Source organism: Mollisia scopiformis (genome assembly GCF_001500285.1).
Source record: "Mollisia scopiformis unplaced genomic scaffold LY89scaffold_21, whole genome shotgun sequence".
NCBI lineage: Eukaryota > Fungi > Ascomycota > Leotiomycetes > Helotiales > Mollisiaceae > Mollisia > Mollisia scopiformis.
This window is the reverse complement of record NW_017263601.1, coordinates 1,042,445-1,068,410: the sequence shown is the minus strand read 5'-3', so window position 1 is coordinate 1,068,410 and position 25,966 is coordinate 1,042,445. Positions and strand designations below refer to the sequence as shown.

The 25,966-nt window shown below is 47.9% G+C and overlaps 12 protein-coding genes across 12 annotated transcripts; 4 read left to right on the top strand and 8 right to left on the bottom strand.

The window, feature by feature from the left end:
• Positions 1 to 2,323: 2,323 nt before the first annotated feature.
• LY89DRAFT_722207 (uncharacterized protein) lies at positions 2,324 to 4,267 on the top strand. Its single transcript, XM_018218713.1, has 3 exons — positions 2,324 to 2,712; positions 2,895 to 3,947; positions 4,000 to 4,267. The coding sequence occupies exons 1-3, from the start codon at positions 2,554 to 2,556 to the stop codon at positions 4,138 to 4,140; spliced, it is 1,353 nt and encodes a 450-aa protein (XP_018067007.1). The 5' UTR covers positions 2,324 to 2,553; the 3' UTR covers positions 4,141 to 4,267.
• Positions 4,268 to 4,731: 464 nt separating this feature from the next.
• On the bottom strand, positions 4,732 to 6,020 carry LY89DRAFT_673599 (uncharacterized protein; the record flags this gene model as incomplete). Its single annotated transcript, XM_018213372.1, has 3 exons — positions 4,732 to 5,085; positions 5,200 to 5,463; positions 5,580 to 6,020. 3 exons carry the CDS (start codon positions 6,018 to 6,020, stop codon positions 4,732 to 4,734), a joined length of 1,059 nt encoding a protein of 352 aa, XP_018067006.1.
• A 555-nt stretch (positions 6,021 to 6,575) lies between these two features.
• LY89DRAFT_757236 (uncharacterized protein) lies at positions 6,576 to 7,805 on the bottom strand (the record flags this gene model as incomplete). Its single annotated transcript, XM_018221411.1, has 2 exons — positions 6,576 to 7,635; positions 7,745 to 7,805. The coding sequence occupies 2 exons, from the start codon at positions 7,803 to 7,805 to the stop codon at positions 6,764 to 6,766; spliced, it is 933 nt and encodes a 310-aa protein (XP_018067005.1). The 3' UTR covers positions 6,576 to 6,763.
• Positions 7,806 to 8,249: 444 nt separating this feature from the next.
• Positions 8,250 to 9,543, bottom strand: LY89DRAFT_211728 (uncharacterized protein). Its single transcript, XM_018205876.1, has 3 exons — positions 9,434 to 9,543; positions 9,150 to 9,385; positions 8,250 to 9,020 (listed from the first exon to the last, which is right to left on the bottom strand). The coding sequence occupies exons 2-3, from the start codon at positions 9,226 to 9,228 to the stop codon at positions 8,299 to 8,301; spliced, it is 801 nt and encodes a 266-aa protein (XP_018067004.1). The 5' UTR covers positions 9,229 to 9,385; positions 9,434 to 9,543; the 3' UTR covers positions 8,250 to 8,298.
• A 678-nt stretch (positions 9,544 to 10,221) lies between these two features.
• Positions 10,222 to 11,393, bottom strand: LY89DRAFT_688276 (uncharacterized protein). The gene has a single exon (XM_018215675.1). The coding sequence runs from the start codon at positions 11,105 to 11,107 to the stop codon at positions 10,391 to 10,393; it is 717 nt and encodes a 238-aa protein (XP_018067003.1). The 5' UTR covers positions 11,108 to 11,393; the 3' UTR covers positions 10,222 to 10,390.
• A 2,125-nt stretch (positions 11,394 to 13,518) lies between these two features.
• On the top strand, positions 13,519 to 14,354 carry LY89DRAFT_211686 (uncharacterized protein). Its single transcript, XM_018205875.1, has one exon. It carries the CDS (start codon positions 13,617 to 13,619, stop codon positions 14,097 to 14,099), a length of 483 nt encoding a protein of 160 aa, XP_018067002.1. The 5' UTR covers positions 13,519 to 13,616; the 3' UTR covers positions 14,100 to 14,354.
• On the top strand, positions 14,322 to 15,247 carry LY89DRAFT_688275 (uncharacterized protein). Its single transcript, XM_018215674.1, has 3 exons — positions 14,322 to 14,529; positions 14,604 to 14,972; positions 15,031 to 15,247. Exon 2 carries the CDS (start codon positions 14,613 to 14,615, stop codon positions 14,946 to 14,948), a length of 336 nt encoding a protein of 111 aa, XP_018067001.1. The 5' UTR covers positions 14,322 to 14,529; positions 14,604 to 14,612; the 3' UTR covers positions 14,949 to 14,972; positions 15,031 to 15,247.
• Positions 15,248 to 16,028: 781 nt separating this feature from the next.
• On the bottom strand, positions 16,029 to 16,701 carry LY89DRAFT_592961 (uncharacterized protein; the record flags this gene model as incomplete). The annotated part of the gene is made up of 3 exons (XM_018209725.1): positions 16,029 to 16,329; positions 16,438 to 16,586; positions 16,645 to 16,701. The coding sequence occupies 3 exons, from the start codon at positions 16,699 to 16,701 to the stop codon at positions 16,029 to 16,031; spliced, it is 507 nt and encodes a 168-aa protein (XP_018067000.1).
• Positions 16,702 to 17,792: 1,091 nt separating this feature from the next.
• Positions 17,793 to 18,855, top strand: LY89DRAFT_211628 (uncharacterized protein). The gene has a single exon (XM_018205874.1). The coding sequence runs from the start codon at positions 17,967 to 17,969 to the stop codon at positions 18,735 to 18,737; it is 771 nt and encodes a 256-aa protein (XP_018066999.1). The 5' UTR covers positions 17,793 to 17,966; the 3' UTR covers positions 18,738 to 18,855.
• Positions 18,856 to 19,248: 393 nt separating this feature from the next.
• On the bottom strand, positions 19,249 to 21,885 carry LY89DRAFT_673592 (uncharacterized protein; the record flags this gene model as incomplete). The annotated part of the gene is made up of 3 exons (XM_018213371.1): positions 19,249 to 20,318; positions 20,375 to 20,738; positions 20,785 to 21,885. The coding sequence occupies 3 exons, from the start codon at positions 21,883 to 21,885 to the stop codon at positions 19,249 to 19,251; spliced, it is 2,535 nt and encodes an 844-aa protein (XP_018066998.1).
• Positions 21,886 to 22,147: 262 nt separating this feature from the next.
• LY89DRAFT_738414 (uncharacterized protein) lies at positions 22,148 to 23,977 on the bottom strand (the record flags this gene model as incomplete). Its single annotated transcript, XM_018220370.1, has 5 exons — positions 22,148 to 22,828; positions 22,874 to 23,029; positions 23,077 to 23,274; positions 23,433 to 23,864; positions 23,918 to 23,977. 5 exons carry the CDS (start codon positions 23,975 to 23,977, stop codon positions 22,148 to 22,150), a joined length of 1,527 nt encoding a protein of 508 aa, XP_018066997.1.
• Positions 23,978 to 24,296: 319 nt separating this feature from the next.
• LY89DRAFT_785951 (uncharacterized protein) lies at positions 24,297 to 25,604 on the bottom strand. Its single transcript, XM_018222939.1, has 6 exons — positions 25,422 to 25,604; positions 25,117 to 25,369; positions 25,040 to 25,062; positions 24,975 to 24,990; positions 24,774 to 24,923; positions 24,297 to 24,719 (listed from the first exon to the last, which is right to left on the bottom strand). Exons 1-6 carry the CDS (start codon positions 25,541 to 25,543, stop codon positions 24,330 to 24,332), a joined length of 954 nt encoding a protein of 317 aa, XP_018066996.1. The 5' UTR covers positions 25,544 to 25,604; the 3' UTR covers positions 24,297 to 24,329.
• Positions 25,605 to 25,966: the final 362 nt, after the last annotated feature.

Here is a 25,966-nt window from a genome sequence, read left to right as displayed (position 1 = left end):
ATGATGCGATGTCAGCAATTACTTCACGTGTCTACAGGCTGTGTATACAGACTCGGCGTCCGCAGACTCTGCTTCAAGGTATTACAGGAGCCTTCAGTAAGTCACCGGATGCTGTTGGGGTTCAATTCTATGTGTCGGGAGAAGCTGCGATAGTGCTTAAGAGTGCACAAATTGAACGCAGCGGCAATGCGATTGGACGAATCAACTTGCGCTGCAGGCTTATTCTTCGTCACACTTCCAATCTACGGACCCAGCAGCAAAGATTTTATCGGCCTCGAATGTTGGGGCTTTCTCTGAATTATTCCGCTTATCTCGTGTTTGTTGGCATAGGGAAGGGCGACAAGGAGAATACTGTTCGCATTGGGCTCCAAAACCGAGACCTGCAAAGTACCCAACAACCATCATACATTTTTCAGTAAATCCGGCATTTCTCATTATAATAGACCTTACTCCAAAATCTCAACATGAATAACGACACTGCTCAGCCACCAGCGAATTGTGGGAAGAGGTTGATTCCAGCTTTGATCGACGAGCTTGCTGCGAACGATCCAGAACTTGTATTTTTTCCATTACTCGCAAAGCCCATGATGAGGATGGCTTTCAAGATGTAACTTCTGGAGAGCTGGCCCGCGCTGTCAACAAGTGTGCGTGGTGGATGGAACATACTATGCAACGGAGCGAGACCTTTGAGACTACGTGGATCCCCAGAATTTGCGCTATGTGATATTACTGTTTGCCGCCATCAAAGCCGGCTACAAGCTCTGGTGCTCAAAGCCTATTCTTCTTGGACGTTCATTAATTCATCCTATGCCGCTATTTTTCAGCTCTCCATGGAACAGCGCGGAATGCCACATTGCACTTCTCGAATCTCTGCAATGCAAGAAGATCTTGGTCCCGGAGCTCTTGCCACCCATTATTCAGACAATCTTGTCTAAGAGGGACTTAGACGCGATACCAATACCCAATCTACAAGACTTGATTACGACAGAATCGGTGCCTGTATATCCGTATGCGAAATCTTTCACGGAGGCTAGATCAACCCACTACCCATAGAAGGGTTTTTGAAAGCTCACCCTTAAATAGTATCCGCATTGCTTGTGGACGAAGTAGATCCCAACTTTCGCTTCTGCTGGAGGTGATACAACCCCCCAAGGACGAAAGCCTCCAGGTTAGGTCTAATTGACAATATCTAGCCAACTGTCGAACTTGCAAATCAGGATCAGCAAGTAACTGGAAGGATCACAAAAGATATCATTCTCTTTGCAAAGCCTGAGAAGCCCATGATCAGAGCAGGAAAGGGTACGGTACTACCGAAGATGAGTGAGGATTTGTACAGCGAGGAACTTGACAAGTTGCATGAATCGTTGCAGGTATAAAGAGTACGACCATGTGCAAGACTCTTATCTCACCCAATTGAGCCTATGAAGGACCTGGATCCAAATGCATAGAGAGAAGAAGTGGAGAAACGCAAAGGGGATCGAAAGTGTTTAAGAAGAAGAAATGGTTCGAAAATGGGATTGGCTGATCCAACTAAGGACGGACTTCGTTGCTAAACAAGAAGCATAATCTAGCGACTAATTCTACCCCAAAAGAATTTTCCATTGTCGGTCTTTCTACAGCCCGATAATAGATTGTGGTGTGCTATCCTAGACCTACCATTCAAAATTGTGTTTTCCAGGTTGTGTCCCCCCTAAGCGAATTATTCCAGGAAAAAGGTTATAGCGCGTTCAGCGCATTCGGCGCAGCCAGCGCAATTCACTCAAGCAGCGCTTTCCGTCGCTATACTCTAGAGCAGTTGGGTTGCCTCAAACCTCACCTAGACCTTCAATAACGTTGCTCAATCCCTCGACTGCATCGTTACAGAAGGATCTCGATAACTTTGTTGGAACCATCTTGCTTCGTCAGCTCCTATGTTAATCACAGATGGGTTGTCGAGACGCTCCTCTTCATATCAAGGAACTCATCTCTTGAAAATTGAGTCAGAATTATTGTCGGGACCAACCACTCCAAAGTGTGCAAGTCAATGCCAGATATACTACTGATAGGTCCAGCGATCAATATGTCGTTCAACGTGTTCGACGCGTTCAAGTCGCGTCGCGTTGTCGATTTTCCAGCCTCGCGACTTTTGAGGTTCTCGCTTGCCAATCACAATCGGCCCCCCTTTCGCGATGAAACGCCAACCGAGAAACCAGGGCCAGTGGCCCATCACGTGTTTTCGGTATTTGCAAACAATCGGAAGAGTCATCGACGCGCTCTGTAACAATGATACATTGTAATAAAAGGGTTTGAAATTGCTCAAGTGAGACTTTGAACTTAAATCTCAATCATATTCGACATGCGCTGCTTTCACTTCCTTCTTATACTATTCTCCGTTCCTTGACTATTCGACATTGGAATTTCCGCAGCTCCTCCATTCTCACGTTCATTGAAGCTATTGTTGTTGTTGTCTTATATATCCTCTTCATACGCTCCTTGAACGTGGTCTGAAAAGGTCACGTGGAAACGCTGTCATTTGACCATCCAACTTCCAAGACACGGTCATCTGTCCCACTCATGCTGCATCGACAACGCAGTACTCGTCCTCTTCGTCATCATAACACGTTTTCGGACATCTTGGAAGTCTTCCACTTGACGTGGGAAACCAAGACGGTAGCGAAGAATACGGAGTACATAAAACTACTTCCTCTTCACTCCTCGGACTCGTCTCGATCAGTACGTCCATCGCTCAAACCTCACTCTTCCTCTTCCGAGAAGACTTTTTTCTTCATACGTCGTCCCAGCCTTCTTTCCTGCGATCTTCTTGCAAATTATATCTTTGCTATCCATTCATTTAACTTCCCTTTCGACCAGACCAAAAGTACCTCCCATTACATCCACTTACTAACTCCATCAAGTCGTCACAAGATATGTCTCTCTCTTCGTCTTCACCCGTCAGCCCAACTTGCTCATCATCACGAACTCTCCTCACGATTCCACCCGAGCTCCTCCTACAAATCCTTACTCACCTCCCCTCTTCTTCCTCCCTCCACGCCCTATCCCTCACTTCCCGCACCCTCAACACATTCGTCCACACCCATGCAGCAACAATCACCAACTCACTCGTTTCATTTCATCACCCGAAATCGTCACAGATACTCAAGGCCCATCATACCGAGAACTCCGCCGGGTTCATCGTCCCAACCCATCCCTTAGTCCTCGCCGAAGAAAGAAGAATACAAAGAGACAAGATCCTAGCTTCGGGGTGCCACTGTCTACCTTGTCGACTTATGCTCCACGCCGGCACTTCATCATCATCGGACCTCTCACTGCGCTCATCGTCAGAACATGATGGCTTAGTAGGAGCATGCTTGCCAGCACAGTCAATGGTATCAACCAGAGGGAACGAATGCAAAGCTCGAGCAGCACTGGAGAAGACAGTCAAGCTTACGGAGCCCGGACCACAATTTCTTGTTTTTCTCGAACGGTATGGATGGGAGGTCGAAGCGAGATGGGACATCTTCGTGAAGCAACAACATCAGACCGTCAAGGAAGAGGAAGAAGATGTCGAAGAAACCCGAGCTGGAGACAATGGGGAGGAACAGAAGAAGAAAACTTTCGACTTCATGATCGGGAACTATTGCGTCCGTCGCTTCCTCGAAGATACAGAGAAGGAGTTGACGAACTTCTCGACCGCGACCAAAAAGGCAATCAGTCCCACTTTGACGATCAAGGAACGACTCAGAGCCAAGATGAACAAACATCATCAGGAGAAGAGAGAGAAGAGGAGGGGTGCCGAAGCCGCATCAAGACCGCCTGCAGCGAGAATGTTTGGGGAGATAGAGAAGACTCCCACCACGACTGCTGTTGAGAGAGACAGCTGGATGAAAGGGTTGACGTGGTATCATGGCTCGAAGTATATCTTGGATCATGAACAAGTGATGGCAGATCCGGTGACAGGATCTGACGAGGTATGCTGACGGTATTAACTTTATTCTTGAATGTTACTGACAACTCTCACAGACTATGAAGACCAAGAGCAAGCAGAAGACTCGGAACTGCATCGGTGGAGTAAAGCGGGGCATGAGAAGAGTGGGGTCAAGGATTGGAAGTATGTTCAGAAGATTACGTTGCGTCGGGGACTTTCAGTCACTTGATGATTGAGGTCGAGGGTTCAAGAACAAACGAGGAAGGCTTAGAAGGCAGAAGAAGACCAACATGTGCTGGCATCATGTATGTTTCCATCCTGGAATATTGTCGAATACTCACAATCCCATTCCCATTCAATGACCATCACTACTCGACTTCTCAATGTGTGTCTGTAAATCCGTCATGTCTCTGAGAATATCTGCGTGTCCAAGGACTGTGAAACATTGAGACTGGTACCAGGAACAATAAATCTGACGGAATTTGCCATCTTGAATTGAGCAGAATATCATGAAGTACTAAGCCACGTTTGTGTTTAACCAACATGAGGCGCAACGAGTGAAATTATGTTGCCTAAAGAGACGTCTTACCTCCAATTTCATAAATATATAGAGGATATAATTCTAGAGGTCATAGCAAAGTGATAATTAAGTGGATTGAGATATTTATCGCAAGATCAATGCATTCGTGAAGGAATCTTTACTACTTCTACAGATGCAAGCTTTCAAGGGCTGCGGAAATGAACGCTGGTGTAATGTCTTCTCCCAACTAATCACCCGCCCCCAAGGCCAAAGCGCTCCGGAAATATTGAAAATCCGAGTATATTTGTCACCAGCCCATGACCCTCTTGACCCAAGTCTTTCGCCGAGAAGATGCCGTGGGGTCAACTCTCATGAAGTTTAGGTTGACTTTATGCTCCCACCACTTCGACGAATCCACCAGTGCCTCCTTGTATAGGCGATCGAAACTCCCCGATATGCAATCCATGGTACCAATTTCTTCTGTGGTTCCACAGTCAGCTGGAAGCAGATTTTCAAGCTCCGGCTCCATTTTGTTGTCTAGAATGACCAAGATCTCTCTCAGCGCAGCGTATTGGACACAGAATTTTTGAGGTAAGAATCGCCAGGTATAGATCATACTACCAGTAGGTCCATGAAAGCACTTCCCATCGAAGGCGAGTCTCTGTCAATATCAGCATGTGTAGGTAAGAAGATCGTCCCTATGGCGACTAATCATAAAATATGACCATGTCTACAAAGCAAGCGACCAAAAAAAAGGGGGGGGGGCAACACTTACTTGGACGTCAGAAAGCCACATTGTGTATTCCTCTTTTGCTCTTTGAAGGGCTAATTCAATATAAGGGTAGCCGACCAAGTCTGCGAGGGGAATGCGGCCAATGTGATCCCGCATACGACCCAGAGGGCTGATGTAAGCGACGTCGACCTTGAAGTTGATAAAGAAACCAAAGTCTGGCAAAATCTCAAGTTGCCCTACATCAACCGGTGTCGCCCACGGCCTATCACAGTAGTTGATACATAGACGATAATGCTTCCGGATTTCCTGTAAAGCAGTCCAAAATTAGTTTACATGTCCTTACCCCAAATCGATAGAACCATGCTTAAAGACTTTATATATCTAAAAGCGATCGATCACCAGTAGATAAAATGGACGCTTACTCGACGAGATTCTCGGTTCGCATTCATTGCTCCAAGAGCCTTGCCTCCACCAGGTTCAAATCTGACCATTCGTGGCACCATAGTGAACTTCCAGATCCGAAGGCGCAACTCAAGGGGAAGCTTCGGGAACAACGGGAACTCTTGGCTATTCTCTGCAAGAGGTTCACCATCGAACATCCGAGCCCTATCTCCTGGCATGACTTCGAGACTGATGTATCTGCGGTTGATGGGTGGAAAGGTTGCCAAGAGAGTTTGAAAGTGAGTCAATTGTGGGTGTGGGTTGGCGGTGATAGTATCGGCCGCGTCGCTGTCGCTGGTTGTTTCAAGGATCTCTTGCGCCTTGCGCTCGAGAAGGCTTGGATAGATGATACTCGCGCGAGGGAAGGGCATGATGGGACTGTTGTCTGAAGTCGACGTCGTAGTTGCTAGAATGTTAGCCATGATGAAGCTGGCAACTGTGAGAATCGAAAGTTGCGTTGTCGAAGAACGATTCTTGAATACGAAGGTTGAAGGAAGAATGAAGAGAGTTATCTCTGACATTCAAAGCTTGCGACGCGATTGATATGAACTGCCGCAAAGGTAGCGGGTTCGATAAGGTGTAGTCTTGTGGTTCGGACAAAGCTAAGTCTTACCTGCTTGTTACGCCTTACCTTTCTAGGCGACTAATCCATGAGCGTTTTTTGCTGTTGATCTGCACCTTCCTAAAACGAACTACGTCACTATATTTCTGGTTCTTGAACCTTTGAGTAAGGTCATCGGCTGCCTAAGATATATGTTGGGAGATCAAGACAGGTGATGGGAGAGCTCAACTCCTCGAAGGAGGTGAAGAAGCCCGTGTGGAATCAATTAACATGGATGAGAACTGTAGTCAAACGTCAGATCAGAATGTCCTTGTAGCTTTATTCACAAAGCTTCATATATTGAAAGTGAATGCATTGATATGTTGTGTGTGATTACTCTCCCCAGCAACACCTTGCCACCAGCAAAAGTGCTTCCCACCAAACAGACCTCCATTTCTTCTCGATCCCTTGTATGCTAAGGCGCCGCAGGAAAAATCACAGTTCTGAAGAATACCCATGTTCCAAGTTTCCAATCCGCGACCCTTGTTTCCAAATCCGATTTGATACTACTCGTCTAACAAGCGGAGCCTACCTCCAGCGGTATCCTCGACCCCACCGCTCTCACTAAGTGTCGCGGATCTTCATGAATCTCAAAGTGATATTCTGCTTGAACCATGGCCACAAAAACTTAGAGTTGGGTAAGGCAGAGTTGCGGGCGGAGTGATCATGGGCACGTTCAAAAACATAAGTGACAGTATTCATGCATCCCAATTGACTCTTAGTGACGGATGTAGCTGGAACAAGTCGATCCAGATGAAGCTCCTCATCGTTATCGGCAAGAAGCCAGACTTCCTTTAGACGAGGGCACCAAGTCGTAATCGAGTCAGTACCCAATCTGAACGTGCATTTCCAGTCTATCATAACCGGGTAAGAACCAAATCGAGCTACGTCTTGACTCCTGTCGTTGAGGTTGAAAGCTATTCGTTGAGCCTGATTCAAGAGGTGTAGGTATTTGATTGCAGCATCCTGCAGGCCGGCTTGTACAGTCCATCTATGGAGGTCATCCTTAAACAATTTGATATAGACGATGTCGATATCGTAGTTGATGAGGACCCCGAATGAAACCGGCAAGATATCGTTCTGTGAAGGAACATCGGAGCTTTCATTGAGATACAGATGGTAGTACTTTCGAAGTTCATTCCGAGACTCTTGGTTGGCGTTCATAGCACCCAATGGCTTCCCTCCACCCGGTTTGAAAGTGATAATTCGTGGAACCATGGATTGCTTCCAGACTTGGAGTCTGAGCTCAATCGGTAGATTTGGGAAGCATTCGAAACTTTTTAATGTTTGGCCTGGCGTTGCACTGGTCCCAGGGTTGGCAGGAAGGCCCAGGAGTGGAGCATCGACATCTGAGGGAGAGCGAATGCCTCCAGTGCTAGAAGCGGCAGGGACGTTTTGGGCAGAAGAAAGGCTGTGCGTACGACCTGTCTGGATAGCTGTTCGAAAGTCATATTAGCTATTGGTCTCATAGTTCCAATGAACAGACTCCCGGGATGCGCGCATGAATCTGGTGGGACAAGTAATCCACTGCTGGGGAAAACTTACCTCGGAATTCAATGACTGCGTGAGCAGGAAAGACCTCTTCTGCTGCTGTATCAGAAGCCATGTTGGATCTGGAATATTTGCGGATGTTGTTGAAATTTGTAGTTGAAGAGCAGATATGCGACCCGGTTATCCTTCGAAGCCTCGAAGAGGAGCGGAAGAAACGGTCACGCTAACAACCTCAATCCATTTGTTTTTTCCTCCGGTCTCCTGAAGCGTGATCTAGAAACATAAATTTTCCCTAAGTCGACTCAAAGGACTAATGACCCCTGTCAGCGGCAGGAAAAGGCCAGGAGCGGTGCTTTCTGACTGGATGTCCTCCAAAAATTGGCACATACCAAACGAGGTCGACAAACGTTTGAGATTGGAGTGTTCTCTTGGAGTTTGTGAATTACTGTTGATCGTTAACGCTCTAAAGCGGTCAGCCGTAGGAATACACCTTTGGAGCAATAGTTTAGAATTCAAGATTAACAAGAGTGAGATGAGCAAAGAACAGGATCTGTCTCCTGTGCCAACGAAGCTTTGAATTATAATCTGCATCTACACCAGTAAAAAGCTTACAAAAGTCGAAAGCCTGTTTTAAATGAGTTCTGTTTCGGAACAATTTCGAATCGACTCTCCAGGCCTTTCTGCCACAGGTACCGCTTACATTCCTGCACGTTCAGATACATTTTGAAGTGTAGCTCTTGCACTTCCAATTTCTCAAACGACTTAGTGCAATTCACAGAGCATTTGAGAGCCGCGCTATGCCATCTCTTCAAATGGCATCTCTGAACGCAAACACCCCCGTATATTTCCAGTATATCTTGTAATGGCTCACTTGCCACCAGCTCAAGAAAACGTCCCCCAGGCCCACGGTAGCCAGGCTTGACGATGATGAGCTTCCGGAGATTTGGGCAAAATTTCGCGATTTTCGTGGGCTTGAGCAGCGACTGCCATGGGACTGAAAATTTCCATAGAATGATGATTGTTCGAAGATTTCGGAGATGAGTCCCGTAAGCAGAGCTACTTATTAGACTTGGAGAGGACTTTAGTGAATATTTCAGCGGTGGCAGGTAGACTGAATCGAGCTCGTAGTCGATAAAGCAGAAGTACGAGCGCATTCTCGGGGGGTATGCCCTTCGTCCATGTCCCTTCTTGTTTTCGGTCCACTCATATCGCTGTAATGCCAATGTACGAGAATCGTGACAAGTGTGGAGTAGAGCTGGGATATCGTTCAGTTCCGTTCCTCTTCGAAGCGCAACTACTCGAGCAGGGATCCCTTGAATTGCGTGCTCCCCTGTTGTCAAGATGTTGGAGTCAGTATACCCTGTTCATGTACCTGTCTTCAAGAGAGCACCAACTCTGGGGTGTGACCCCGGAGACAGCAAGAAAACTGGAAGTTATGTCTTGAGAACATGTCACTTACAGACGAGTAATTGGATATCAAGAGGAAATTCGGGGAACTTCTGGAATACCGCTGACGGTTTACTGCACCCATTACCCATTGTGCGCAAGCTTGAAAGTTGAGTATGAGAGACCGTTTGAAGGATTCCAGGGAAGAGAGTGCGAGTTTGAGAAAGCGAGAATATGCGGCGGTCAAGAAAATTAAATAGTATCGTTGTGGGATGTACTAGATATTAAAGAGGCGTATTTCAAGATACTCTATTGGCTATTAGTAGGTTGGTTCTTAGGGCCCGAAGGGTCCACTACTTTTAGACCTTCTCCCCAAACGTCTAGCTCCCGCTACTTGTCTCCACTCCCCACCCCTCCGTCTTCAATCGCTTTCTCTTATGGTTCTTGATACAGTACAGCGTACAAGGCTCTTGATCAGGAGCGAAGATGCCTCGGTAGAAATACTGGGGTATGAACTTCTTTTGGCAAGAGACAAGATGCGGGAGAAGCAGCAATTTAGAAACTAGTAATAGTGGGCGATGGTCCACTCCGCACTGAGCGGCATTGATGGTGGTACAATACAACCATTTCTAACTCCGACATTTTAGTCAAGGCTGTGGCTGTGCGCAGCAGCCTGAGGAGCGAAATAGTATCCCCACGAGGCTGATGCAGCGGACCTCTCAATCGATGGTCAAATGTTGGATCCGATAAAACATTGCGGTACCGAAATGTCTGTCAATATAAACTTTAAAGTTCAAAGTATAAAGACAATAACAGTGGGACTTGTGTGCCTTGCAGCAGACCCAGGCTGTCGGGATCGTGAGTGTTTACACGTGACTGGAGATATATTAAGAATTACCAATGCCTGCTTAGGTATATGAAGCGCGTTAAAAGTCAGTGACCGAGACTATGACGGAGATTGACCCGTGATGCAAAGAGTGTAATACGGCCGAGCATCTAGATAGTCATCAAGAGTCTCTGATCATGGATATTGTAACCTTTGCACTTGCAAACTGGATGGCCTGGCGTCAGGTAGCCATGCTGGCGAGAAAACAAAAATGGAGGAAATGCAGCTAATGAGGAACGAGGAAATGAAGATATTGAGCATGCCACACTGCAGAATTTCAGCCCAAATCTCAGAGACAGCAGATGCTTCTGACAAATTGTGAACATCTTCCAGAACCCCTAGATTCAAAGCAAGCTATGCCATATCGTACCAAAAAACCCATACCTGACTCCATCATGAAACGCCAATGCCATTGCCCGGAATGGTCTTCAACCTGCAGACACACTCCCATCTCTTCCCACCTTCTCCCAGAACCTCCTTAGACCCAGCACCTTTGCTCTGGTCGGAGCCTCTTTAACATCGACCCTTCTTCCCCACCTCGGAGTCTCTCTCAACCCGCCACTGCTTTCCCTCGCAAAGCGTCTCGCGATCCTCCTCACATCCGGCTTCTGTTCATCCCCTTTGCCTCTCAAATTTTCGTCTCCGCGTCTCCTCCACTCCTCTACCCAACCCCTCAACAAATCCTTAATTCTCTCCTTCTCAATCTTCCTCTTCGTCTCCACCAGGCCCGGTGCGAGCCCGCCGCCCCGCCGAAAGCACTCTGCGGGCAGAACCCCAAGTTCGACGAGCTCCTCTGCACTGGGACGCTTCAGTAGTTGTCTGTTGAGCTTTATTTTGATGAGGTTTCGGCCGAGGTTGCGGGCTGCGAGGGTCGTGCGTGTGATGTAGATTCTGTGTGCCATGAGGGTTGCGAGAGGAGGGCGGAGAGGAAGAGAGCGCTCGATGGTGAACGAGGCGCGATGCAGACGGAAGGAGTGCAGTAGAGGATCGAGTGAGAGCTGGCGGAAGAGATGCGAGGTTCGAGAGAGATTTAGGAGGTCGGGTATGTCGAGGTACGAGAGGATGTGGAGTAGGAGTTCGGATGGGAGGTTCGAAAGCGAGGATGGAGGGGTAATGAAGTAGGCTTGCGCGTTTGTTATTTCCATGTTTGTTGTGTGTTCGAGGGAGAATTCGAGGTGTTAGGTGTTCATGATGTTAAAGAGAAGGAGGAACAGCTATTGTTGAAGTTGTATTGTGACTTCGTCGTTGCCTGCGAGTCATGGGATGCAATGGAAGAGGTGGTGGAATGGACGAGACACGAGATGCGGATGGATGTCGTTTACGTAGCGGGGTGCCTTGGCTGCCTGTCGCTAGGTATCTGAGACATTTTGCTGAGGAACAAACAACAATGAAACTCAATCTCTCACACAAATATCAACATCAACATCAACATGAACAGCAGCATGAAAATCGTTTATTTACATTTCTTATCTGTTGCAGTTGGAATGGCAATGCTCGTTCTCTAAGCGCCTCAGTGGGCTCTGTTTACATCAATTTTCCATGTCTCATTTCCATTGTTTGGTCTCGGAATAGGGGGCCGCTCAAGTCACGTGCTGTCCCAGGTCCCGGCCAATTCATGACCACGACAAGTGTCAATGTCCAAGACCCTCTGGAAATCAAATGCTGCATATTTGCCAGGCACAATGCAACGTTATCGGTTATGATTACTGCTTATGATGTTTCCCCTTGCTCCGGTATTGACACGACTCTCTTTGACTTCACCGTGCGCATCCAACGCGGAGGTCTCTCTGAGCGCGTCCTCCTCCTCGAGCCTCAATTGAGGCCGCTCCACTTCCTCCCATTGGACATCACAACTCAGGGCTGGCCGCTCCCCTTGGCTTCGCCAACTCATCGATGGACGGAGCAGTGTGAAGAATGCAGCCCAACGAGCCAAAGGCTCTTCCCAGCCCTGAATTCGCAAGGACCCAAAACTTTCCCCCCTAGTATGACCGCCGGCTCATGTGTCTTCGCCGTCGTGCATCGACTACTCTACTGCTGCATCCTGCACTCTGCACGCGGTCTCTTTCGAAGCTACGGCGGCCATATCGGCAGCCAGCGGTGCTGCTGCACGCTTCTGCATGTCCTCTATAGCTGCCAAATCATATCCCCGCGACCACACACCAGCGGGGACTGCTGGACTGGCCTTCGCCCTGTCTCGGCCAGCGGAGCATCTGATATCTCATACCGCCTCTCCCGAATATGCCACCAATCGTGTCCCATGTACATGCCAATGGTGAGGCTGCACCGGCCGCTATACTTTAAAACTCTGCGCACATGCCAATTTGGCTTTTTCATTGGACACAGCGTGGAGGGCAGCACCCGCAACCACATCGCTACTTGAACACATGATTAATACCGTCCCGAAGAATGGGGAACACAGGCGATAAATTTAGACGTCGTCAGAATTGAGTTCACAGGTACCTTTGTATCGGAAATTGGGAGCGCTATCATCTAAGAAGGAATTGTTTGGATTTTGGAAAGATGGGCCAACCGTAACGCCACGCTTGGTCGACAAGAGGGCCGTGTTTACCCTCACGTCACCTCTGAACAAGTATGAAGGGGCCAAAGGGTTGTAAACACCGGCTAGGGGCACATTCTGCATCGTCCAACATATGATGCAGAGTATCAGGCAACCTCAACGTAGCTTCCTCAACTTCTTTCCAGCCCCAGCCCCCTCGTTGCGATCTGAAAAAAGGCCTCATCGATGGTTCGAGGCCGACTGAGTAAATCCTTGATCCAAGTCCCCATGAATCGAGTCTATCAGAGCTCCGCCTCGAGATGCAGGTTTGGTCATCCTCAGTCACTCAAGAGCGGTGTGTGACGAAGCCTGCATTTTGTGCATGCCCTTTGCCACCATGATGTTGCCATTAGGAAGGTCTGGGCTTCCGGTCAAGCAATAAGGAAGCATGGAACTCCCCATCCCGCCCTCAATATAACCCAAATTTCTGTCAAAACAGGCCCCCAATCGCGGTTGCAATCGGCAAATTTGCTTTTGAGCTCAACCTGTTGCTTCTCTCCAACGTGAATCCTCGCATATGATAGAACCAGGATGATCCAGAAGCCCCGTGTGATACCTAGCTTAAGTGGAGTGCGGGCGAAGGCTTAACAACACACGAGTAAGACTTCAAAGGTAGGGGAACCACATAAGCTTGACACGTCACTCTTCCTGGAAACTATCCTCCCATTTCTTAGCGAAACTCAGTTCGATCATAGTGCCGGGAGAGCGTGTTCGAGTGGCAACGTGGTGCAAAGATCTGCAAAGGGACCTATCCAGCTCGTGTTGCCCCCATGCACAGTGATGAAGCGGTTGATCTTGCCCCAAGCCATTGTGGCCAGCACATCTGTTGGAATCCTTGTACTTAATAGGAATAGGCACAGGAAGTCGGCTGCAGATTCGAACATTCTTGAATGAATGCATGCGGGGGCTTCGGCTGCAGATAGTCGATCCGTTTTCCCACGGTGGCTAACCATCACCAGACTTGGAGTCTTGGCCTTCAGAGACACCTTCTTGACCTAACGGCCACGGTAAAGGCTCGGTATGGGGCATTGGTCGAACTGCGTATGGAAATAAGTCGGAAGTTCCTTACTTCCTGCTGAGTTGTTGATCCAACACCGATGCTTGACAGCCTTTCCACGAAGTGCTCTCTGCTCGAGGCAGAATATGGCCACGGTGTTGCCGAGATGATGGTGACAGCAGACCAACGGCTCATAACTGCTCGTTCCGGTTGGATAGATTGTGTCAGGTTGAGGGATTTCTCTCTCAAGGCTGTGTCGTCCACTCTACATGAGCAATGGCTTGGCCGCTCTGGAGGTTTGCATCGTCCCGTGTTCAAATTGAACCTAGCAGGTCCACCATATCAACCATTGTTGGATGGGCTCAACGGTGGCGGGGCGAAGAAACATCCAGACTATGTATCAAGGATTTGTAACGTGATGGATAGCTTCCAGTCCTGCATGAGCCGAGATATGCATCTCTTTTCCTTAACTTGCAACATGTTGAATGTGCTGGCAACCGATCGTCTCTCGACTCCTCTATTGCAGCCAATTGACCTTCTGCAACATGGCTATCGTGGACCAGGACCAACACGGCAGAAATGAAGCGGACGAAGGGCGTGGATAAGGATTCGACAGGAGGGAATAGGAAGGCATGCCGGCCACATCTGCAGTCTCTCCTTCCAGGTTCCGGACTATCTTGCCAGGTTCGTGATAGCCGGCTTGCATGTGTACGTCGTATGTCGAGTTCAGAAGCGGGGATGCGTTGCGAAGTGATGTCTTGTTGAATATTCGCACTCGAGGTCGTCGAGCATCTCGTCCGTCGAAATTGAGCATAAATACTCTGGTCCTCGCCCTTCTTTCACAGTTCTACTCAGCATCAGCAACGAACATCCTCATCCATTCATCACTTCAATCTTCCTTGCCTCTCAAACATCAATCACTTCTATCAAACATACCTTGAAGACTTTCTTCACATCACACCTTCCAAACAACAAGGACAAACTCCCAATCAACGATCAACATTTGACAGCCAGTAAGATTCTCCAGAACAAGCACTTGTTTCATCTTCAGGACCTAGTAATGAGGACTGACAACTCGATTGTACAGACCAACACCATGTGCTACTACGAGCAATACTCCATGCCCTGCGGCGACTGGAAATGGGGTAACTTTCGAGCTCATTGCTCCAAGGAATACCGCACTGGTGAGACCTGTGGTATGAAACTTGTTTGGGAGAGCATTGGATTGCCAGACAACTGCAAGTATTGTATCAAGATCGAAACAAAGCGGGGAAAGATTCGCAAGGAGAAGGAGAGAATCAAGAGGTGGAGACAAGAGGGTAACCGCCGTGCTTCAATCTCTCAGTCAGAGGAAGCAATTGAGAACATGGAGCGGGAGATTTGGGATCTCAATGAGCAGCGTGCCTCTGTGAGACACCAGCGGAACATGTAATAGCCGACTGGGCTACACGCAACGGTAAGCATTGACAGACTCCTGACATCCTCGTCCGGCACGATGCTGATGGATCGTAAAGTCCCAACTCGTCGACGAGCATAAGTGCAACGGTGGAAAGGCCTTTGATTGAGTTTCATCCTATTGTAGTTGCCTCCTGTTCTTTCCTTGGTTCCGGGGTTATCGGCGATCTATGGGCAAATTGGCGATGCTTCTTATCCTTGCAGTGGTGGGGTGGACGGGCGATGATCCAGTGTATTTCCCTTGGTAGTGATAGTATGCAACGATGACACGGCCGGACAGCTCTTCATGGTTCTCTTCCTGATTCGTGACACCGTTCCCGGGCCTATCAGTGAAGCTATTGCCTCAACAATCGACAGATGAAGGCGGGGTCCCGGGCGCTTAGTTACTCAACCGAGCGGTTGGAGAAATTGTCGTGACAGCCAGTTGGATGGAGTAGACATTGTATTGGGATGGCAACATGGCATTGCAGCTGGTGAAGATCGTGTGATGATTGCGAAAGAAACTTCTGACGGGAGGTGGAGGTTGATGTGCTATGTGTTGTTGACAGGACATTCGGCTAAGCGCCTGCTCCAAATTAGCCTGACCCATAATGATGAGATGTCCATAGCACGACCGTACATTTGAGCACAACGCCTTTTCAACCAGGACGAAGAAGACATGAAGGGAAGAAATTGGAAGTGCATTCGAAAGTGATGTGGGAGCAGGCAGGCCTTTATGAGACGGCACTCTGAAGACCTCGCAGAAGTGCAATTCGGGAACGTGGCTAATGCTTAATGGACCTGAGTCGCAGCCTGACTGCAGAGCAAGAGAGCAATTTGGTTGGCTCTGCCAAATCATTGACCAGCCAGTGAACAGGCGCTCTTGACAAAGGAGATGCTTGAATGATACAACGCATAGACAAGTACGCTTAGCTGGTCCACTTAAAATCCAATATCCATCATTCGATCCTGACCAGTGCGGCGGATTTGGGGGAAAGGTCTGAGAAGGGTATTGCAACGGCCGTGGAACGCCCCGACGCCGTGGAACGAAAACATGCCAGCAGTCCTGAGCCCATGTCTATTCCATGGAGGTTTCTGCATCTGCGAAACCTCCCAGCAGCGGTCCCACGCCATCTGATTTGACAGGCTTCTGGCTCTGCATTTCTTCGAGGTCGTCTTCGTCGGAGATCCACCCTTCTGAGGGAGCGGGCGTGTTTTCTGCGAGGTACTGATTGGATTTACTGATAGCATCGGCTGAGGAAATCTTTGCAAGTACATCTTGGTACCGTAGGAGTCGGGCATCTGGGACGGGAAAGGCCAATGTGGCAGATTGGGGGACATTATTCTGGGGTACCATAGCAAATATATCCACGAGATGGCTGCAGAGAACGAATTAGCATGCATGTCCTTTGTTTACAACAGGGGATTGAGGGTGTGCGAGTTTCGAGTCTTGATCCCGAAAAGCACGTAGAAGCGCGCAATCTTACTTTGATGTCTGCATCACGACCTTCTGCAAGGCCTCCGTCTCTCTCTGAACTTCCTGGGGATCTGCCTGAATGGCTCCAGCACTATGATCTCCGAAACTGCCGTATTGATTCGTGTGGGAGTCGTCGAAGAGCAATCTTGATTGTTCGTCCTACGTGAGAACCGGTCAGTCAAGAGCTTTTGCCTGGGGGATACAACCCAATTCTCACCTCGTCGGACAAGTCGCGGTCACGGTCATGGCCAATGCAGGAGAAGCAGACGCCCATTCTGGCGACGGGGAGGAGATTGCCTGGCTGAATGAAGAAGAAAACACCTCAGCAACTCCGACGCAATCCAAACGCTCTATTCAGCCGTCATGAGAAGGGGACCCAGAGGGCAAACGAAGGGCGATGTAAGATCTATGCGCTGAATGAAAGGCAAGGAGGTGCGCAGAAGGGCAGACGAAGAAACATAATTGTTGTGAAGGAGAAGATGGGGGTGATGCGAGGTCGAATGTCGATAATTTCTGTGAGGGACCGAGCGGGCAGCTTGGGTGCCATTTGCGCTAAACCCAGAACAGGCACACCAGCCTTAAATCAACATATAATAATATATTCCCCTTTCTTCCTGTTCCTCTCCTTCTCATACATACTATGCAATACAATACCCAGCACCGCAGACCCTTTTCACGTTGGTCATATTGCTCAACTTCCCCTCGCTGTCCCGTGTTTGTCTATTGAAGGCTGCATCATGCCTGCAGGGACTCTTCCCTGGCAACGCAGCAAGACTCGTAACATCGTATCGTTTTCGACGCCCCTCACTACCTTAGGCCTCTGCGAGCTGCACGAGAGCACAAAGCAATTTTTAAGCTGCAGTCTACGTGTCAGCAATACAAGGATACTCGTCTTTTACGTGCCAATACCTTCTCTTTCCTCAGCCGTTCTCGTTATCGTATATGCTCATCACATGATGAACGTTGTATGCGCGGGAGGGTTTCATCGTGGCCGAGGTGGCCGCGACCAAGCAGTTCATGAGCCATCGGATCATCCCATAGGCGGAGAAGTCTTGTTGAATCCTGCTGCTTTCCTGCATTAATGCGTTGGTTGGCTTCTTTGGCTTGCTTGCATTCTCATCCCTTGCGTCCCTTGCTTTTTCCAGTCCCAAGGGCGACTTGAATCCTCTGTCTCCAGAAATTTAGTTACTTTAGATATCCCTCATTCAGTGGAACATTGGTAGTAGAAGGGAAGAAGTTGGATTGACAATAAGCTCTGGGTGGTACGCCAAGGACGAGCACTACTTGACTATGATGTCCTTCAGCATACCTCAGTAGATATTGAATATCGCTGCAATGAACAAGATTACATTGATCTGTACTTATAAGAAGTCTGTCTGACCATCGGCAATCTGAACCTAAAGAATCGCCAGTCATCAATCACATTCATTTGAACTTGAAGAGGACGTTTTTCACTCTTTAGATATCTCAGTTTGCAAATTCTGAAATCTATTCTCTTTAGCTATCACGTCCACGTAACTTTATGCCATCTCGTATTCAATGGCTTCTCGAATCCACCTAATGGCTGTTGCCATCCTCGGAATCTCCACGTCGATCATGGCAAACCCCCTCGCCCGAAGAGATCCAACCTGCCCCGCATCTTGCATCGTAACAACAACAGTAACCGTAGTCTCCACTCTCACACCTACGACACCTGCGACCGCTCCTTTTACAGTCATCACCGAAACCCCAATCACGTCTGTCGTGGTCGTTGGGCCTTCCACGGGCCAAGGAAGTGCTTCAAACCCTGCACCACCGCCTCCCGCCTCTACTCCGCTACAGACTCTAAGACACTGCAGTCACAACAATTGTCTTCGTCAATTCATTCGCCACCCTCAAGTTACAGCATTCTGTGCCACCTACACCACCGCAATCAACACGGCGACGACAGATCTACCCGATTTTGTATCACAATGTCATGCAGAGCCCACTCGAATCTCATCAGCTTGTTCTTGTATTGTCGGCGAAGTCAGTCCAGTTGGCCCAACCCTCCCAACTGGTAGTAGCGGAGGGGAAACCCAGACTGGAGGTGGAACCTTCACAGTTACCGGCTCCGGCCCCGCTCCGTCAACGACTTCAGACAATGGCATGTGCGCCGCAAGCATCATCTACGAGACTTTCACGCAAACCACCACGTACCTGGTCACCCTTACTGGATCATCGATGCCTTCTAGTAACGCCACTGCGATGGAGTCGATCACCTCAAGTTCTCTCCTCACCTTGGATGTAACCGGTGTTGCTACGGCTCCGTCCAGCTCAATCGCTCCCTAGGAAATTGTTTGGGCGTTTGGGAAGAATTTTGGGCTTGGAGTCGCTAGGATGGCATGGACCGATCCTGATCGATCATAGAATGCGTTTTGGGGTTGAGAACGATGCGTGAAAAAATAGACATATATCTTGTCCTTCCTCCATTTTTGCGTTCTTCATTCTTAGTTCGCATTCATACTATGGTAACTCTCACAAGTATCTGTTTTGATCGTCCTTCGGATCTTATGATTACTTCTGATTCAAAGGTTGGAGATTTCACCTGCTGTGATCGCATTGACGGGGTTGCTCCTCCGGCTGGAGCTTGCTGTGAGCTGAACTCCAACATAATCAACATTGCTTGAGCTTTTCACTTGAAAAGCACAAGTAAAAGGAGTAAAAATATGAGAAGACACACCTTTTACCAGCAAGAACCCGTCACGTTTGAGATCTCACGGCTTTCACATGTCAACTCAATTATTTATAGCATCTCTTCAAGCGATTGTCCCTCTGATTGTACATGCTACACGTGGTAGAGTTACCCCGCAACCACAATTGCATCCACCCATGGCTTCCCTTCAACCCAAAACATGGTAACCACGTTCCCACCAGCCAAGAAATCAACCTTGATCGTCATATTAGCAAGAACACCACCGGAGACTACTGTTGAATTAGTCAAAAAATTCATCTGAACAGCCAACGTCCCACTTCCACCTCCAATTATTGTCAAGTTCTTGCTTCCGCCGCTGTCGTCAGACGCTCTAACATCCGCAATCTCTGCCCAAGCACCATCTCCGAGCAAAACCCCTCCATTTTCGATAGTACAATTAAGTCCTGATTGCTTTCCTTCAAATCCACCAATGAATGTTCCTAACAAGCCGTCCTCGGCCTCGTATCTAGGTCCGGTGGTGGCAGGGACCCAAATCTGAATCTCGCTTACTGCAACTGCGTAGTGAATCTCATTCACCAGCGTAATGGACAGAAAGTCCGTCTCAATCTCTATCCCTGTCGCGGTTGTCGATGTATTGGATGAAGTAACGTTGCCAAGTAAGACCGTATTCAAGGCATTAGGCACACAGCCATTCCAAGGATCTCGATGCGTGAGCAGGGTCCCACTCCGATCATAGACATAAATCGCCGATGGACAAGCAATCACTCCTCCTCTATCGGTATCCGCATAAATTCCCAGCGAAACACTATCAAATTTCCGAGCTCGAGGTAGAGTGATGGACATAGTGTTGAAAGGGGTTGTGGATTGATTGTTCGTCCATCTGTTGTCGGGAGTTGTATCGTACCATAAGAGACCGTCGATCATCTTCCATGCTTCATAGGGAGAAATATCGCCATTACTGCTGAAAGTATAGTCCGCTGTCACGTTTGGGAGACCCCATGGCGCATTTGGGTTTGACAGGATATTGGAATAGCAGGGTTGGGAGGCGAGTTTGGAGATTGCTGTGGTTGAGCTATTGGAGAGTGTGATGTTGAAGGGTGTGAGAGAAGGTTGATTATGGATGAGGGTTCCTGATGAGTATATGGATAGACCTGGTTGGTGAGAGAAGTTTGAGTAGTGTGATCCTGCTTCATCCCACAAAATGGAAATGAGTGATCCTAGAGAATTTGTAAGAAGAGTGTACTCGTGCTCCTACAGCTTTTGATTTGCTCACCATGATAAGGAAGGTTCTCAATTGCGAAGTACGTCCAATTGCTTGGTATTAGAGGTCGCATTTCAAGCCTCTCGTCCAGGGTTGGGACAATACCGACGAGATTCGTGAATAGATTATCGATATATGTCGAGTGAAGATAGTTCTCACTGTGATTTGTCGTGTCTCCAGACCATTCATCGATTGTGGGATAATGGCATTCTGCAGTATAAGGGACGCCGTCTTTGTAGTTTGTGATTGTATATGCCTCAAATGCTTGTTGAAACACTTCAGCAGTGGCGATCGTGCTGACGTTCTCTCGTGCCAATCGCGCGAGAGTACCGAGATACATCGATGTACTGAATGGCCAAGATTGACCTTGCCAGATCTGTTTCTTTATCAGTCATAGCTCTGGAGGTTATGAGTGTACTTACACAGCAATATGTAGTGTTCTTGAAATCAGTATAATACTGATTAGTCTGCTCCAAAGTGGTAGGACCAAATTCGGTCAAGAACGCTTCCGGTGTTAGCCCTGCTTCGAGACCCATGATTGAGTCCTCATCCGTCCCCACATCCAATCTGTAAGGAAAGTAGCCAATCAATTCTCTGCCCCCTACCCTCAGATTTGTCCCTTCCACTACATCAATCCAGAATTTCAGATCTTCGTCCCACAACATGTTCCTCATATCAGTATACAAAGTATCGGCTCTCTCGCTCCATTGCTGGGCAAGAGATGTCTGATTAGCAAGGTGGGCTACCTCTGCAATCGCACGAGCTCCGGAAACCATGTAAGCATTGAAGTTAGGTCGGTAAGTTTCAGGTCCCAGCCAAATTGTTGCGAAGTTATTCCCAACTGCATTCCAGGTTTCTACCATTCCTCCGTTTGGACCTCCTGTCCAGTATCCTGGCAGGGAATACTCTTGAGCATCGGAAAGTGGTGTCCGATGATACAGTCCTGTGACATTGTTCTGCGTAACATTCCAAAGATTGAAAGTCTGGATCATGCCAGGCAGCTGAGAAACGAGGAAGTCGACATCACCAGTGGCCCATGCGTGCTCCAAGATTGCACGATGAATGTAGTGTGTATATGATATTCCTCCAAGTGCTTCAATCCCGGCACGCATGTACAAATTGACGATATCTTTCGTATAGCTCAGATCTCTGAGCCATCGACCTTCAAGGATCTGATGAGCGGCAGAGTCTGGGATAGTTTGAAGCTTGCTTGCCCATGATACTGGATGTATAAACTCAGTGAAGAGCCAGCCGTGTCCTTCGTGGGAATATTTGAGATGTCTTTTGAGCACTGAAGTTCGATAGTAATACACATCCCGAATGCTCTGATCGGGAAAGTCAACGAACGGGATGTTGTCGAGGTACCATTGCGGGTCGGCGAAAGAAGATATGTATGATTGGTGGTCGAGGATGGGAGTCGTTGGCAAATATTCATCTGCTAGCGGGTACGGACGGACTGGGTCTTGCCCTGAACCGAAGGGAAGAAATAATAGTACTATGGATATAACTTGCGGAAACCACATCTTGACAAGAATTTTTCCCACAAATCTGCAAAATTTCCATGTTTCCCAACACTCATACTTATTGTACTTTTAATTTCTGATTGTCCTATTTTGACCCCGCATCAACCTAGTAAAAATGGTGGGGTAATTGAGATCATCCCCCTGATGATCGCTTACTTTCAAGCGCACCAATGGATAAGGCATGAAAAAAGCTCTGAATCAGATTGAATGGCGCCCTGGTGGCAACTTTTGTTCATCTCGCTATGTTGCAACCTTACCATGTTTAATGGTTCATAAATCTCCCTGCTGGTGGGTCACAATCTATAGCAAATCGTATCCCCATCTTCCTTCCAATGCGCTGTAAAACGTCCTGCGACTCTTTCCTGTGCTCGGGTAGAGCCCACGGAACCCATGACACAAGGCCAAGTGGCCAGACAAGTCGCAACGCGCCAGCCCAATTTCCTGGCTTCTCGCTGCAGGTTCCGGTGGTTTCGCGGAGAGCGAGGGGTATGCTTTCGATGATTTCGCAGGAAAGGTTCTGCAGGATATGGATGGTGTGTTGCTGTCGAAAATCGAAGTTTGAAATTGGGGTCATGTCTGTATGAGAGACGAGGAGAAGTGTGAAGTATTGGAGCTTAAACAAAGCTGCTCGCAGAGTGTTGTGGACATATAGAGCGGTAAGGTCTGTAGGATCGAAAGTGAAACTGGAGTTCCAAATTTCAACATCGCTCTGAAGAATGTCTGATTCTCTGAGTATGCTTGTGATATCGGATGGTCGTCTGGCATCGGCAGGAAACTTATTGACGAACTCAATGATTCTTTTGCAGAGTAAAATGAGTCGATAGTTGTGGTTGGCGACTGCAAAAGCATGTTGATCATCCTTAGTCAGATGAGGCAACATGAGATCAAACCAGTCACAGGACTGTGGCGGACCACTGATGTTCGCTGCCATACAATGGACTAGCTATTCGACTCAGTAATTGCATAAACGTTGACTCAAAACCCTTACAATGAACATATAGACAGTCCAAAACACATTGCGTCCTCTTCTGGAGGAGAATTGGGCTGGACCTCGAATGGCGAGCAAAGATACTAGACCTTGGCAGTGCGCGATATATGCCTCTGGTACAGGTGCCGGTTCCTTCTTTGCAGAACTAATCAAAATCTGTTCATCCTCAGCGATTGATACAATGTAAATGGTAAATAGCATACTTCGTGAATCCCAAGCAGCCAGACCGCTATCAGAGTACTATCTTTCACTCTCTCGACTGGGTCTCGCAGAGCAGCGTTCGTCAAATTCAACGCATGTCCATACGTGTGTATTTGTTCCTTATCAGGTTGTTGCTGTGACAGATTCGTGATGTATGCCTTTGCAAAAGCCACCGTAGTTGCGCTGAGACACGACTCATCCTACTCGCGAATTAGTATACATTTTTAACACATATCCAGGAGTTGAAGAGCTTATCCGAAAAATTGGAACAGCTCATCTTTCTCGAGCAGCTCCGAGGAGAATCCCAAAGCTTTCTGTTTCTAGAAGGAAAACAGAACAAAGGCATAATTTGACGTACATTGATCTCCTTGTAAACATCTGGAAGAAAGTCAAGACTCCCACATGAGTGACTATCGTTGATAGAAGCCGAAAAATGGTTCAGAATAATGGGTACTGAGTACAACCGCCATTGTTCTGTGATCTGCGGGCAAATTGTTGATGTAGTCGTCCATGTTGGTCGCAAATGCTTCGGCTGTGCGGGGGTCCCTGAGTTGACACTAGTCGGGCCGGATTTAGATGACATGGAAAGGGTCTGCACCGGTCGAGGTGTCCTTGTACGGCCTGCAGCGCCAAGATCTGCATCGGCGATGTGTGCCGATGCCAGTGCTTTCTTTTTAGCAATCGAATCTTTGTCCTGATTTCGAAAGAGGAGATCTAGTTCGGGACGATAACCCGGGCAGATCTTTCCAATCTTTACACACCGGTGGCATCCTGGTTTAGTAAGATCGCACTAGATACTGTAAGGAGTTTTGAGCAATTATGCAGTGTGACGAAACAACTCACATTGACCCTTCGCTTCCTACATAGATGGCAGGCGGGGCTCGGTTTACCAGTATTCGGCATGATTCTGTGGGTCGTAAAAGTAGCCTGCCCCTTTGAGACTTTGAGCCCCCATGAAGCTTCTCGGCAAGCAGTAAATTGAAGAAAGAACATGTAACTGAGGATGTTACTCTTGAGCAGTGGTCGTAGGTGTGTGGCGTTGTAAGAGGCGTGAGACAAAGTTCAGCTCGAAAGGACTTCCTTTTTCGGTTAGCTCAGCTAATCTCTAGTCAGCACTTTAATGTGCGACTGACTAGCAGCGTCAATTTAGACAAACTTGAGAATTTTGCAGGAGACAATTTTATTTTCATTCTCTACGACACTATTCTGTGCTATCAAAAATGCACTTCACATTTGATCAAGACGGTTCAAAATTTCAACGTCTGCCACCACGAACCATATACCCTGCAGCCGGAAGAACGTTGTTTTGGTTTGCGCTCCTTTCCTGGTAACTGTCTGCTGCCATGGTTAATGCAAACATGATAGCCTTTATAGTCTCCCACGGATTCAAAGCCCTGATCCAGGCTCGACCGCCCAGAAAGCCCCCTTGATAGCGTTGCAACCTTCGCGCTCCGGTCTCGTCCGCAGGAATTGCATTTCGAGAGATTATATATGGTCCCAAGGAGTTTACGTAATGAAAGAAAATACACGGTGGAACCATAAGGACACAGATGATCATGTTCGGGAGGCCAATGTTGAGATCGGCATATGTGAGTGTCGAATTTCCATTGAGAACTTTGGCATCTTTGAGAATCCAAAAAACGATCTGTAGCAAGCTTCAGTAACCTCTTTCTTACGAGCTAAGAACAAAGACACTTACGGTCAAAACGAATGTCGTAATAACAACAAGCTTGAATGCCAGCAATTTTGCCAAGGGTTTATGCTGCGTCAGATGCTTCCGAAGTCCGAAGTAGAATTTCAACACTGATACCATGGCTGCCGCAAGAGAGACGTCTTTAACCAAGTTGAGCTTCAGTAAGTCAGTAAATCAAAGGTTACGTTGAATTCATGTTCTACTGACAGTAGACACCAGCTGCCTGCGTAATGTCTGTAAGGATGGCGACCAGTATTGCAACCACTGGTTACTGAAAGATCATAATCCAGCGACTCTGAGAAAGGCATTAGCACGATGCATAGACATTAAACTTAAAGAGCTGGCATACCCTGTACCAAGCTAAACCTCCACCTTTCCCGCTGGGAGACTTCTTGTCGCGCACGACCAGCGCAGCGAAGAACAGATCTCTCTGTGAGGGATTCTCGGAAACAAATTCGCACATCAGTAGGAAGAAGGAACCCAAAGCCACTGATTGTACAAGATCTAGCCAAGGCGTAATGTCGACAGCACCCTTCGGGAAGCATATAGACAGCAGTGAGAGGATCGAGTAAAATGGTATGAGGAGACCGATCTTCATAATTCTAGGGGAGAATTAGAATCCATAAAGCGTATCAGCATTATCAAGGAACTCACTTGATCTGCTCGTTTGGTTTGCTAAGGTGAGTCGCATGCATAGATAGTAAACCAACAATGACCAAGCTGGCGAATGTAGCACAGCTTCCAGATAGAGTCATGTTGAAGCGGTGAAAGGACATGTGGCTCGCAAAATATGTTGTGGCAACTATATGCTGAAGTTAATCCTACCATGATGAGCCCGTTGTTGGAGTTGTGGTAAGAGCTGAGGCCACCGGGAATGGCCCACTTAAGCGAGACGCGGTAACGCGTAAAAATTCTACACCCCATTTTAAAACCCTTACCACACAACAACCCTCTTAGGAATCAGTCCATAATTCAAGATGGAGACACCTCTTATCCTAAGTGATCCTATCGAGAAAGAGAATAATGAATGGCCTACCCCTGCACGTGCAGTCATTCGATCCCTACAGCGCCAGGGAAAGTCGCAACGCGAGATTGTCTCAGAGACCCATATCCCTCGAAGAACAGTACGCCGCATTCTTAAGCAGGAATCTAGTCGGAGAGAGCGCAAAAGAAAGCTCTCTAGACACCATCTCATGTCT